Source organism: Myzus persicae, unplaced genomic scaffold, assembly GCF_001856785.1.
Source record: "Myzus persicae strain clone G006 unplaced genomic scaffold, MPER_G0061.0, whole genome shotgun sequence".
Classification (NCBI taxonomy): Eukaryota; Metazoa; Arthropoda; class Insecta; order Hemiptera; family Aphididae; genus Myzus; species Myzus persicae.
The window spans coordinates 224425-238849 of NW_019103603.1; the positions used below are offsets into that span (position 1 = coordinate 224425).

The 14425-nt window shown below is 28.0% G+C and overlaps 3 protein-coding genes across 4 annotated transcripts; 2 read left to right on the forward strand and 1 right to left on the reverse strand.

Annotated features, from left to right (window-relative positions):
• Positions 1-451: 451 nt before the first annotated feature.
• On the forward strand, positions 452-6565 carry LOC111034896 (AN1-type zinc finger protein 4-like). Its single transcript, XM_022316317.1, has 8 exons — positions 452-1021; positions 1269-1515; positions 1585-1780; positions 2724-2858; positions 2925-3054; positions 4269-4555; positions 5200-5616; positions 5816-6565. The coding sequence occupies exons 2-8, from the start codon at positions 1353-1355 to the stop codon at positions 5919-5921; spliced, it is 1434 nt and encodes a 477-aa protein (XP_022172009.1). The 5' UTR covers positions 452-1021; positions 1269-1352; the 3' UTR covers positions 5922-6565.
• A 2583-nt stretch (positions 6566-9148) lies between these two features.
• Positions 9149-11200, reverse strand: LOC111034897 (eukaryotic translation initiation factor 3 subunit F-1). The gene is made up of 6 exons (XM_022316318.1): positions 10933-11200; positions 10795-10865; positions 10514-10731; positions 10315-10406; positions 9481-9740; positions 9149-9413 (listed from the first exon to the last, which is right to left on the reverse strand). Exons 1-6 carry the CDS (start codon positions 11039-11041, stop codon positions 9327-9329), a joined length of 837 nt encoding a protein of 278 aa, XP_022172010.1. The 5' UTR covers positions 11042-11200; the 3' UTR covers positions 9149-9326.
• Positions 11201-11377: 177 nt separating this feature from the next.
• LOC111034895 (sec1 family domain-containing protein 1) lies at positions 11378-14168 on the forward strand. 2 transcript variants are annotated; one of them, XM_022316315.1, is made up of 2 exons: positions 11378-11499; positions 12051-14168. In XM_022316315.1, exon 2 carries the CDS (start codon positions 12196-12198, stop codon positions 14062-14064), a length of 1869 nt encoding a protein of 622 aa, XP_022172007.1. In that variant the 5' UTR covers positions 11378-11499; positions 12051-12195; the 3' UTR covers positions 14065-14168. The 2 variants fall into 2 exon arrangements, with proteins under 2 accessions (XP_022172007.1, XP_022172008.1); XM_022316316.1 differs by having other exon boundaries at positions 11386-11523.
• The last annotated feature ends 257 nt before the right edge of the window (positions 14169-14425 follow it).

Genomic DNA, 14425 nt, shown 5'->3' on the forward strand with positions numbered 1-14425 from the left:
TTGTTCTGTGGCTTTATTATTATGAAACAAAATTTTGTTAATAGGGATCTGAATTATACACTAGCATGGACATACCTAGACAGCCTTAATTATATTCTTTAATTGTATTATCTAGACCCTCTAGACTTACCTATTCATTTAATAGGTAGGACATATCAATCAATAATCTATAAAATATATAAACAATTTTTTATTTATCTTCAAATTATGTTTATATACCATATTATAGTCTTGTACCTGCATGTAATCTATATCTATCGTAATTCGTAATGTAATTTGTATACGGACGAGTGCGCGAGCGCCAAACGCTTTTGGAGCTTTGGAGGGAGTCGACGAAAGGGAAAACGAAAAAGAAATTGATATTACGGAGGCGTCGTGATTTCCACGGTAATGTGGTCGTGTGTCGTCGGCTGTCGTCGTTTTATTATTATTATTTTTATTTTACTTTTGCCATAATTTATTATCTCTCGACTACTCGACTCTCCGTCTCCACAGTCCACAAAACTTCCGTTCCGGGGTCCCCTACACACCTTTCCAACGTCGTCACCGTCGTCGTCGTCGTCGCCGTCTTCTCTTTTTTTTGACGCGCGTACACTTCGGCGCACGGGTGCACGACGTCCTTGTCGGTGGATTAATCGTTTGTTATTTTTCTTATTATTATTCACCATCCGCCTCGTAACAGTGTGTTCAAATTTGACAGTATAGTAATAATAATAAAGAAGAAAAGAGTCTATTATCAATAGTTCGATCACCTACTGACCCACCACCATCACCAACGTCGAATTATCATTTATTCATTTCCGTATTTAAGTCATTCACACTAGGCGTCTACAAATTAGTCACTTTTACCCGTTACCTATTGTATCACCTCTGTCGTTCAGAGACGCTCGTTGCGCATCACCTGGGAGGGCTGACGGACCTCCTACAACCATCGAGCTGATTGTACTATTGTGGGTACTGGACTGAGGACTTCAAGATTCATTATTTCGAACTTGGTTTTATTGACATCGTCTTGGAACAAGTATGTATTTACCTGACCGTCGTTCAAGTGCATCGAAATGCTCTTGTAACGACTTCAACCAAATTTAAAATGCGTATTATTATTGTATTGGGCTCCGAGGCCTAAGGTCACATACTATCTCACCTTATATAACAACAGCACCACACGTTATAAATTATAATCTCAGTACGATAGCAATTTAACTTTATTGCATCATTTATGGCAATGGAGGGTGATGTCATCATTATTATGAATTTCGTTTTTCCAGGTGTTGTTGTTTTAACCGGAATAATATAATGTTGTGTGGACAACACTAATAGTACGACAGCATACCTAGAAAATTCACTTAGGTATGTCACGCAAACAAAAATGGAGATCAAATCCTGACAATGAACAATTGGATGAATCACCTATATCGCTTACTATTGAAACTCTAACAGGTACAGCATTTGAAATTACTGTGTCTCCAACTGACTATATAAGTTCATTGAAATCGCGAATACAACGTGTTGAAGGTTTGTATTATAATCAAAGATCTACTTGTCTGTTTTCTGGTATTCAATATTACAGTAATTATTACCCAGGTATACCCGTCAACCAACAACATTTGCTCCTAGGAGAAAAAATATTATCTGACCATACAACTATAGCTAATAATAATCTTCATGATGGATCAACATTGCGATTGGTATTGTCCTTACAAGGGGGACCCATTGGTACAAGTCGTAGAATGTTGCCCTTGGATAATGAAACCATTCGACAATTGGTTAATCTAAATAAGTAAGTATTATTATATTTTCATTAGTTAATAATTTCATAATTTATTGTTAAGTCCAAAATAATTTATACAAATTGTACCTTATGAACTAAATTATAGATAACTCAAAATATTGGAATATAATAAATTACTCTAGTTACATACAATAATAAATGTAAACTTAAAATTATTATTTTAGTATTTTATTAAGTATAATTTTTTTTTACATTTATTTGAAAAGATGCAATCTGTATAAAAAGTATTTTTAATTGAATTAATCAATTGACTAGAAATACCTACATAATAATTTTTAAAAATAGGTATGTACCTACTAGAATTGTAAATACTCAACCGGTAAAATTAGTAAACTATATTTTTAATCAATAAAATCGATTGATAGAACTTTTTTCCCTAGTTATCAAGTTAGGTTCCTTAAAAAAAAAATATGTTTTGTATTTATAATTTATTGAATTTATGATCTGGTACATTTTTTGTTTGTCGTAGATTCTAATTCACGATAAATTACCATAAATACATCATATATTATGGTATTGTGATTACTTTTGATCGCTATTAGTGATGTACAAATTATTACCTTATTATCAATGATGTAAAAATGTTAGTTTATGAAAGAAGAGAGGAATATTTTTGAATTACAATTATATTTTTTTTAGATTTGTTTTCTATAATGAATTGGGTTGGGAGGAATAGAGGAATAGAAGGAATTCATATGTTTAATCAGCCCTGCTTAATGATTGGAAATCAAATGTTAGTAGTGTTTTGAAAAGTGGTTGATTTTCTTAGTAGTTTCTCTATACCACAACAAAAAGCTATAAAGAAATTTTGAGAAAATTATTTTGATTTTAACCAAGCTTCTCTGAATTTTAAACTTATTGTTTACATTATATTATATAATATTCTCTTATGTAATCTAATCTTACATAATTGTTATTGTTAATCTTACAGAAAAGAAATATTGGAGGATGCACCCCCAGGAAGTAAGCTTGCAGTCTTGATATTTCGTGAAGGTGAAGTTATTAACTTACTTCGTGTTATTGAAAATAGTGATGGCTCTTTAACAAATTTAAAGGAATCCGCTAGGTAAGTATTGTAATATTTTTGTATTCATTTTTTTAATAATATAATTTATATAAAAAAAATTTGTAGAAAAATATCTTCAGTAGAATTACCAAAAAAGAAAAAATCTAAGCCATCTCTTGAAAATAATACAACATATCTTAAGATGATGCTGTTGAAACATAATTTAGAAACACTATCCATTTCATCAAAATCTAAAGTAAGTCCAATTTTGAAGTTTATTGTTTAATTTTGTATATTTTACTATTGAAATTCTTTTAGTACAATGACGCCCAACCTGTAGTTTTTAGTAGACAATTTTTTGGTTGAAATAAATATATAAAAATTATTAAATAACTCCGGGTAAGATTTCTGATAAAAATTGTATCTAGTTTATACCATAGGGATAATAAAAATTTCCCGATACTTTTCAAAATAATTAAGAAAAACCAAGAATATTTATTCATTGCCAGTTTTTGACCAAACCTATTTATTAAATAATTTTATTTTTAACTTAGTTACTTATTATACTGGTTTATATTCTCATTTATTAATTATTCTCATCAATATTATACAAATATTCTTACATTCATTGTTAATTTTTTTGAGAGTTAAGGGAAAGTTACATGAATGATTTGTTTCACGCTCTACTTATTTGTGACTATTCACCTTATCTTATAGTTTAATTACATGATATGTTGCTCTATATCTAATAAAATAACTTTTCCTAAAAAAAAAACAATTCAGTTTAGTTATATTAATTAATAGTTTTAAATTTTTAAGTAAAATTACATCTACTTTGTTTTAAAATTAAAGCTTCCAATCCGCACCAAATATATTGTATATAAACCTTGTGGCCCATATGAACATAATATATGATCCAAATTTTGGGCTATGCTAAGGTGTCCCAAATGTGAACCATACAAGTACTCCCTGTGTAATAAACTCCATACCTTGGTTTGAATCTAACTCCACTCTACATACTGACCTCAAAATCGAATCAATTGACTAATTAGCTACTGAACAAGATCTTTTACTCCAAACTACGTTCCCATACTAAATATTACTCACTTATTAGTATCGCAAATCTAATCCAATATACAATCCATAAGACCCACCCATCGACACAAGAGAAAATACTGTAGACATTTATTAAAATGAAATGTATTATTTTGGGTTCCATCACTGATTGGCCTCCCTCCTCATATTATTCACAGTTTAAATGTTTATAAATCATCATGTTTGCTTATTGTGCTATTCCTACACAAATTGAAAATATTCTTTTAAAAAAATATATATATATATTTAACTGACCACAATAATATTTCACCTAGTGATTAAATACATTATCATATTTTATTTTGATGTATATTATATCAAACAATAATTAATTTTTTTTTTTAATGAACATAAGATTTATTATAAAATTTCCAGTTAAAAAGAACAAAACCTGAGCATCGTAAGTCAGCTTCAGCGCCAGAAAAATCACAAATGAAGACTGAAAAAGATAGAAGCAAGCTTCATACATGGAGATTACCTATTGTTCAATCGACTCCTGTTATGGAGAAATATGTTCGTAGTGCTGAATTCTCAAGAATACCGGTTTTGCCAACCATCACCAGTACATGCTCGGATAAGAATGCAAAATCAACTACGACAAGACAACTTTGCCATATCATGAATGAACCTAGGCATACTGGGAGTACTTCAAGCATTGACAGGTAATTTAGTTTTACTGTCAAGATAATGATATAAAATAATGTATACTTTTAAACTTATAAATTAGGAATTGATAGTGATATAGAATATTTATCTGTTTTTTTCCTTTGTAATAATATTTTTGTGTACTTTCTATAGACAATTTAATAGATTTCAATTTTAAATTAGTATTATGAGTATTCTAATTCACTTGTATGTATATTATACATAGTTTAGTGAAGATATCATTTTTTTTAAATTATAAATTTGGCAGTACCAATGTTTTTTTTTTTTTACTTCACATCTGGATTAATTTTTTTTTGTGGAATATAAATTATGGGCTTATAATTATGTTATAAATGTTTTGTTTGATTGTAAAAAGTTACAAAAATTTTTATTTTATTGATAATGGCAATTTTTTATTATCTTAAAATACATTTGTTGCTTGTTAGAATTCACTCATGTGTCTACTTATAATTTTGAAATTAATAAATTGCATAATTGTGTTAGATATGTTGAATTTGTATGATGTATACATTATACAATACTATACTATATTCAACTTAGACTTACTTATACAATTGTACACTTAATTTTAATTGCTGCAATAATATTTAAATTATTCATAAGTTATAACAATATTTTTTAAATATTGCTCTGATTTCAGTATCTCAGAATCTGGTACTGATATTGAAGTTTCCAGTACAGATTGGTCCAGGCGTCCTAGTAGTTCATCGTTGGTATTATCCCATAACATCCACATAAATGTTTCTAGACAAGCATCACCGACTGAACAAATGACTGCCATGTCCCTATCCAACAATACAGGATTGGGAGCTATACATAGGATACTGAATAGATCAGACATGCCTATTCAACTTGATGATGATGAAGAACCTATGGAGTCAGAAAGTAATAGAGTGGAAAAAAAATCTCCAACTATTGTATCTGAAGATCTGAATGAGACTATACCTGATCAAGTGGTAGAGAAAAAGAAAAAACGATGCGCTCAATGCAATAAGAAACTAACTATTAGCGCTCAGTATACATGTCGATGTGGGCTTACTTTTTGTCCAGTACATAGGTAAGTTCTAACATCTAAATTATTTTAAATTATTTAATTAATATGTTAAAATATATCTAATTTATTCTTCTTCTAATTAAAAACATTTAAAAGTTTAGAGCAAACAGAGATTACTATTATTCATTCTAAAGTATAAATGAGTTGTATAAGGTTAATTTAAATCATAAAGAAAACTTAATTTATTTGTGTAATATTTCAGGTACTCAGAATCGCACAATTGCTCCTACGATTATCAAAAAAATGGTCGCAACTCTATTGAAAAGAACAACCCTTTAGTTGTTAGGCCAAAGTTACCGAAAATTTAATATGTTGGTTCAGAACACAGAATACATAATATTATATCTTATTTGTAGATGTAATTTAATAGGGACTCGTGACTCACAAAACTTTTAATGATTGTCTGCATATTAAATAATTATAAATACCTAATTATTAAAATGCCTCGTTGACCCATTTTTTCATAACTATGAAATACTTATTGAGTACTTTAACTATATAATAATTGACTCAAACATTGTTATAGAAAGTTTTTTTGAGAGCTTTTTAAGTGTTCTAACACCAACTTACTAATATAGTTGTGTAATGTTGACTATCTTCCATTAAAGCAATTTATTAAACTTATTATAAGATACTACTCATAATAAAATAATAATTCAACTATAGCATTTTTGGTTGTTAGAATTAAACTACGGGTAAAAATGTAATTTAACCAAAAACTTTGTATTTTTTTTCCTAAATGTTTTTTTTTTTTTTATGTAAATTTATGATGCTATATTTATGTTTGTTATAAGTTAATTGGCTCTTTAAAATATCTGTAACCTGATATGACAATAAGACATAAGTGGTGTATTGCAATGAATGTTGAATTAGAGTTGAAATTAAAATTTAGTTTTATTTGTGTTAAAAAAAATAAAATCATGCATATTGACTTGATGTGCACACAAAACAATTCTTTATTTTATTGTAATTATAAGCAATTGAAAACCCTTATTTATAAGTATACAGTTAAACAACTTTAGAACATTATACAGTATAGATTTTTTCTGGGTAATACAATAGTTGTGCCATATTTCATGTATGTGAATTCTGAAAATGTATATTAATACAAAATAAGCAAGCATAATTGATTAATATTGGAAAAAATTGAATGCTCATATTGCAGAAAAAAAATGTGTGCATTTTTAAGTTATTAAAATTAATTTAATATTTAGAAAACTAGCAAAATTTGTTCATTGTGCAATTATTATTAGTTATCATAATTAGTTGTTACTATATATCATTTTTCTAAAAGATTATATTGCGATGACAATATCTAAGTCTTGGTAGGCTCTGGTGTATAGTATTTTTAGGATGCTTTATTTAAAAAAATATAATTTTTTAGACTGCTAGCTAAATTATAATGTAACTATTTTGTCTATTAGTATAAAATCACTGAATATGGTTATTGAGTTTTATATTATCTCAGTAAATGCCAGTTGCCACTCTACTGAACTTAGTATACTGCTGACTTATGATTATAGTTTTAAAGCCGAGCTAGCGTTAAAAACCTAACTAATGATTTCTTTACCACAACAAAATTATTAAAATTGATTTAAAAATATTAAACATAACAGTTTTAAAATGAATTGGGGTTTTCATAAGGTTTTTTGATATCTATTAATAATTGTGACTCGATATCTACACTCAGACACAGTTGTGTCTGTGCTCTAAATGTACTTACTGGACTATTTTTAATCGAATGTATGAAACATAATTGGCAAAAATTTTTAAAAATGAGGTGAATTTAAAATATTTACTTACATGTTACATAGTTCAATCAATAAAGCTACAATGTAGTATTCAAAATTTAGGAATGGTGGTGGGTTAATCTAAAAGTCTGTGTTAAATAACTTTGCATTTGAAACACAGTTTTCAGATTGTTGGATTGAGCTCTTCTACTTAATAATTCCCAATTCGAGCACTGCTTATTGCTTATAAATGGTACTTTAAAACCTCTGATCACATTTTAGATTCTGAGCGGAATCGATGAATGTATTGATTTAACAAAGCATATTTTTTTAAGTCCTAAATTACCTTTTGAGGCTGTAAAAATGCTTTGATTTTCTACTTCAGCATATCTTTTGGTATGAACTTAAATCTAGTTAGTACTTTGGAGGAAATTAAAAATAAAATTCCCAGTAGTTTTCGAAAAAGTAGTGAAAAACCAAAAACAAACTAAGGAAAAATGTGAATTTTAAATTTTGTTTTTTTGATGTAACTAGAAAAAAAACAAGTTAAGAAAGCTCACACTTTGAGAGTGCTAAATTTCCGGTTTCTAAACTTATTTTAATACAAAACAATAAATTATTATTCCATATAATATACTATTTATGTACAATAACATTAAATAAAATATTAATATTGATATTATATATCGTTATTATGTATCTGAGTACTACTGGTAAATCTAACATGTGTATACCAGCTATCCAAAGACCTTTTAATAACCGTTCATTATTATGAGTAATTTTTGAGCTTTCAATATTAGACTTTCTCCTATACAATTATATAAGAATTTTTTTTTTGGCTTCTTAAAAAAAGTCTTAACAATTTTTTTATTTACATTTAAATACCTTTGACAGTTATCCCAGTAACTTCTAAATGATTATTCATTATTGAACTTAATATTGATAATCATTTTTAGAGCTTAACAATCAGAACAGACTATACAAACTTTAGTTTATACATCAATATATTTTATTTGGATTTTTTTGTGCTGCTTAAAATTGATTTAACTGCAGGTGCATCAGATCTATTCCCATTATTTTTCTTAAATTTATTAAATATTCTAAATTCTAAAAGTGGCGTATTCAAAGTTGCATTGATATTTTGAACTAATGAATTTTTATTAGGTAGGTAAATAATATATTTATGAAGTTTCAATTATATGTTATAAGGACAATTAAACATTGGTTAGAAGACAAAAGAATTGATTAAAGGAAAAAATATAATTTGAAATAATTTAAAGACTGGAATAAGGATCCCCCAATCAACACGTGCATTCAAACAAAACAGATCAGTTTATTTAAAAAAAAAATGTCAATTGTGGAATAGGTTGGATAATGTGTCTTCAATGTTATAAGGGAGTGATGTATTTTATTTAACAATTTGTTTTTATTCTGCTAAAAACAACACATTGTTTTGAAGTCAAAAAAGTTGAAAATTAATTTCAATACCTACCTATTATAACCTTGTTATTCATTTTTTTGTGATTCACTTACTCCCATTATTTTTAATGTTATGTTATATTATATTAATTCGCTTAATTTGGATAAAGTTCATACAATTATCAAATGGACCTATTTATTTTTGACAATATTTTGCACAAGCTGATGACCATACTTTTTAAGGAACATTCTGATCCTATCCTACAGGAAAACATTTGGTACAAAAATACAAAAAAATCAATCGAAATTGAATGAAATAAAAACAGTTCTATAATGTATAGGAGACTAGGGAAAATACATTTAAAACTGAAAAAAAATTGAATTAATAAAGGGTTTCAATTCCATATTTATTGTTATAAGAATACAATAAATTCTTAAATATGTATATTCATAACCTTTATTAAAATAATTCCAGTATGGCATAAATTGCTAACTTATACATCATTTAAGGTAATAGAATGTTGTTTTTGTTTTCGGACTGTTATGGTATTATACTTGGTATATTTAGGACAAACTGAGTAATGTGAGTTTTTCGTTGAGCTCTAATTGGGTCTTAGTCAATTGAGATAAAGTAATAACCATCAACAAATCCTAAAAAAAATTTAAAAATATAATTATTTGTTACATTAAAGGTTAAACAATGAATATAAATGATTACCTTAACATTGGAATTGAACATTTCTTCAAATCGTTCAGGTGTCACATGAGGTACACTGTGCATCAGGTCAAGTAATATACGGCCAATGTGACTGTTGTCAGCTGCATTACAGTCACTCGATGCCAAAACTTTATCAATGTAAGATAAAACAACGTCCAATAGATCTGAGATTTTTGATGATGCCTCTTCTATTTGTATCAGCTCAGCGATTGGTTCTTGACATTTTTGACCAACAGCTACAGTTTTCTGGCATAGGCTTACTAGAAGACAACAATAATACTATAATAGCTAAAATTATGAAAAGAAAATTTAATATTAGTAGTTTTGATCAAATGTAATTGTTTATTATTATCTTTGAGCTTACTAGGGCAATTACATTTTTATTTAAATATTTGAGTAATCTCACTATTTATATTGGCATTTATAACACTAATACAATAAGTGTACAGGATGTCCCATGAGGATTTACCTATTGAGATATCCCTTGAGATAATAAATATATCAGAAAACTATTTGTTTTGGTAGACCCACAGAGACAAGGACTACATATATTTTTCATTTTTGAATTAATTATCCATTTCGAAAGAGTAAATTTTTCTGAAAATTTTGACTTTGAACATTTTATTTTCCTTAATTTCATGATTTATAATAATTCTTTTAGTTAATAGAAATTAGAAAGTATAACAGTAAAAAACCGGGTTTTGTCTAGCTGACAAGTCCCCCTCTACTGCAAATGGGTATATCCTTATGGGACATCCTGTAGATATATGACGGATATTTTTAATTATATAGTTAATAAGAAAAAATGAAAAATGTGTACAAATATTGACATACGTCCAACTGTTTCGGGTTGATAGCATGTAACTTCGATTGGTACATTAATAAACATATTTCCAGTTTTACCTCCAGGAACACCAATTTGTGTACTGTAATAAAATATAAATCAAAATATTAACACATCAGTCATGCACGCTAGCGAAAATGCAGTTGTAATTTATGTTTATTTTTATCTAAACTAAAATATGTAACTTACCTAACGTATGCTTTCAAACCCATATTATCGTTTTTCAATGTTGTATCCAAAGTGATGTGTACTGGATTATTACATTCCATCAAATAGTACTCGTGTATGGTTGATGAATGTGTAGTTACCTCATTACCTGTAGCCCACCATCCAACAATTTGTTCAGATCTATTGACTTTTTGATTCATTTTGAACATATCTGCTGCATACAGAATATCAGCTTCAACCTTAAAATGTATAAAATGTTACAATATTAACAATCATAGAAGAATTTATGAGAATATACTAACAGTGTCTTCATATTCTTTATGAGGGACACCAAAAGAATTAGTCACTTCAACAACACCTTTGTCAACCGTACCTGGAATATAAGAAATTATTTATGAGAGGCCATAATATTTTGTTTTTAATTTAGTTTATGTACCTACCCATCAATGTTCCAATTACTCGATGAGCATCGACATTCCTACGCTCATACGCATCCACGATCTGAAATAACACAACAGGGTGTACCTTTACTTTCAAATTTAACGCCATTACAGAAGATAAAAGAACTGAAAGACAACAATTTTAGTTAATTTAAAGATTTAAATTTAAAAATTATAATATCTATACTGTAGTTCCTCCCTTCAGGTTCGGATACAGAACTTTTCTATTTACATGAAACAATAAAAAGAAACGTAAGATTCTATTTTATGGTTATGTGAGTCGATCACGCAACTATGTTACCAAGTACCGAGTTCTATATCAAATTGACGTGGTAACTGACAACACTGCATTGATAACAAATAGAATTGATAATAATCTAAAGGTATTTAATATTTTAATTAATAATTTTTTATATATTATATATTATTAAAAATGTTCATTAAAGTGTACAAAAACTATTAAATTATATGATCTTATTAAATTTTTATTAATTTGAAAATTAACTTTATATGTGTTTTTAGTGTTAAAATTTATTTTTTTCTCTGAACATTTAGATTTAACTGAAAGTAAGTGTTCCACATAATACATAGGTAGGTGCCCACTAAATTCTAGAATCTATTTAGGTTTAAATAAAAATCCTATTGAAATAATCATGGCATTGATGTTACATTCAAAATAAACACTAATATCATACTTTTGATGACAATTCTACGTAGAAAATAAAAATTGTAGATATATAATATACATACATTTTATTTTCTTAACCCATTGACCAAAATGCTGACATTATTTTCTCATTTATTATTAAAGTCCTATCTAAATGTCTTGAATTTTGAATGGTACCATTTTTCAAATAAGTAAAGGATGTTAAATTTCTTAAGGTCCCTAGATACAAGTTAAAGATTAAACATTTTTATCTTACATTAATTAGTTTCTTATGTCTTAAATAACAACCATTTTTAACAAGTATATCATAATTTAAAGTTAAGATATTAATAAACTAAAAGTTGTATAGCAGGTGAATATGCTCTGATATTGGTTAAGACTTAACAGTGTTTGCTTATGTCATCACAAATATGATCTCTTTTAATTAATTGTTTTTTGTATTATGCTTTAGGTGTTGTATGGGGAATCCTGTCTTACAAAATCAAAGTTTTTCAAGATCATATTAGGTCAAAAGACTTTGTAGTAATGTTATCAATATTCCTTGAATAAAATCTTATGCAAAAAAACGCTATCGAATTAATAATAAAACTAGAATTATGGCGTCATCAATTCGGGATAAACAAATTGCTGCGTTGAAGCAAATGCTCAATTTAAATAGTCCTGAATATAAAGATAATGGTTCAGAACCAGTATGGAAAGTACTTATATATGATCGTCGTGGCCAAGACATCCTATCACCATTAATTCCAATTAAAGAACTACGAGAATGTGGTATAACATTGCACTTAAGCATTCATTCTGAACGAGATCCTATTCCCGATGTAGCAGCTATATATTTTTGTATGCCGGATCAAGATAATCTTGACAGAATAGCTCAAGACTTTCAGAATAATGTGTATGAAAAATATTATTTGAACTTTATCTCGGCTATTTGTCGTCAAAAACTAGAGGATTTAGCTAGTTCAGCCTTACAAACTGAAAATGTAAGCCATGTTCATAAAATTTATGACCAATATTTAAATTTTATTTCTTTAGAGGATGAATTGTTTATATTAAGCAATCAAAATGCTCAATCAGTATCATATTATGCTTTGAACCGTGCAGATGCGAAAGATACTGATGTTGAAGTAATGATGGATGATACGGTTGATGGCTTATATTCAGTTTTTGTTACTCTTGGAACATTACCTATTATTCGCAGTGCTCGTGGTAATGCTGCAGAAATGGTAGCCGAAAAATTAGACAAAAAATTAAGGGAAAATTTAAGAGATACTAGAAATAGTTTATTCTCATCTGAAAACTCTGGAATTTACAATTTTCAACGACCCCTCTTGGTTGTACTTGACCGTAATATTGATATGGCAACACCTCTACATCACACATGGACTTATCAAGCTTTAGTACATGATGTTTTAAAACTAAATTTAAATAGGGTTACAGTAGCTCAAGATCAAAAGAAACCAAAAACTTTTGACCTAGATCCAAAAGATTCCTTTTGGACAACTCACAAAGGAAGCCCATTTCCTACAGTAGCAGAATCAATTCAATCTGAACTGGAGCATTTGAAGAACTCTGAGGAAGAAGTCAAACAGTTAAAAGAATCTATGGGGTTAGATGGCGAAAGTGATGTGGCTTTAGCCATGATGAGTGATAATACTGCTAAACTGACATCTGCTGTTAATTCTTTACCACAATTATTAGAAAAGAAAAGATTAATAGACATGCATACAGATTTAGCTACCAGTATTTTATCTGTGATCAAATCGCGACGTTTAGATTTACTGTTTGAATTTGAGGAAAAAGTAATGAGCCAAGCGTCATTAGATAAGCAAATATTAGATATTATAAATGATACAGAAGCTGGAACAGCTGAAGATAAAATGAGACTATTTATAATTTATTACATCTATACACATTCCATATCAGATTCAGACATAGAAATGTATTCATCGGCTTTAGAGAAACAAGGTTGTGTTCTAAGCCCACTTAAATACATTAAAAGATGGAAAATGTTTTCTAATATCACATCAACATCAAATCAATACGGAGGTGGTACTAAATCTGTTAATATGTTTGAAAAATTACTTTCTCACACTTCTTCATTTGTTATGGAAGGAGTAAAAAATTTAGTAGTTAAAAGACACACGTTTCCTGTGACTAGAATTGTTGATGAATTATTAGAAAATAAACAGTCATCTGGCACATCAGATGAATTTCGTTATTTTGATCCAAAACAACTACGTAATTCTGATGGATTTAAGTCTAAAAATAATTTTAGTGAGGTTATAGTGTTTATAGTTGGTGGAGGTAATTACATTGAATATCAAAATTTATTGGAGTATGTAAGAAATAAAACAGTGTCACCTGGTATACCACAATTAAGAATTGTCTACGGGTCAACTGTAGTGAACAATGCACCAGAATTCTTAGAACAGCTGTCATTATTGGGCCAGGAATTACACTAATTATATTCATAGTATAATATGTAATTATTTTATTTTTTTTATATTAAATTCATATTTAAATATGTTATATATTAATGTAAAATGTATTAAGGTTCTTTTATATTATAATAAGTGTTATTGTCATTAATCATTAAACAAATTTTAAAAATTATAATAGATATAAATATTATTTACAACATGATTTAAAATACTTTTAACTATTAGTTGTTTAATATAGTTAGGGTTGTTAAAGATCAATTCAATATATTTTATTCAAATTTTATTGATTTGCATCCAATTTATTGCCTTCGAGGTTAAAAACTGCGTTTTTAATTTTTAGATTTTTTTGGTAACAGAATGGACTACGTACAGTTTTTTTAAA

What these genes read in the sequence shown, in the direction of transcription:
- LOC111034896 (XM_022316317.1), top strand. Translation starts at nt 1,353, where the DNA reads ATGTCACGCAAACAAAAATGGAGATCAAATCCTGACAATGAACAATTG. An exon ending in GCGAATACAACGTGTTGAAG is followed by an intron (nt 1,516 to 1,584) that starts GTTTGTATTATA and finishes ATTATTACCCAG; the next exon opens with GTATACCCGTCAACCAACAA. An exon ending in ACTTTTTGTCCAGTACATAG is followed by an intron (nt 5,617 to 5,815) that starts GTAAGTTCTAAC and finishes GTAATATTTCAG; the next exon opens with GTACTCAGAATCGCACAATT.
- LOC111034897 (XM_022316318.1), bottom strand. Translation starts at nt 11,041, where the DNA reads ATGGCGTTAAATTTGAAAGTAAAGGTACACCCTGTTGTGTTATTTCAG. An exon ending in GGTTTGAAAGCATACGTTAG is followed by an intron (nt 10,407 to 10,513) that starts GTAAGTTACATA and finishes ATTTTATTACAG; the next exon opens with TACACAAATTGGTGTTCCTG. An exon ending in TCAACCCGAAACAGTTGGAC is followed by an intron (nt 9,741 to 10,314) that starts GTATGTCAATAT and finishes GTTGTCTTCTAG; the next exon opens with TAAGCCTATGCCAGAAAACT.
- LOC111034895 (XM_022316315.1), top strand. Translation starts at nt 12,196, where the DNA reads ATGGCGTCATCAATTCGGGATAAACAAATTGCTGCGTTGAAGCAAATG.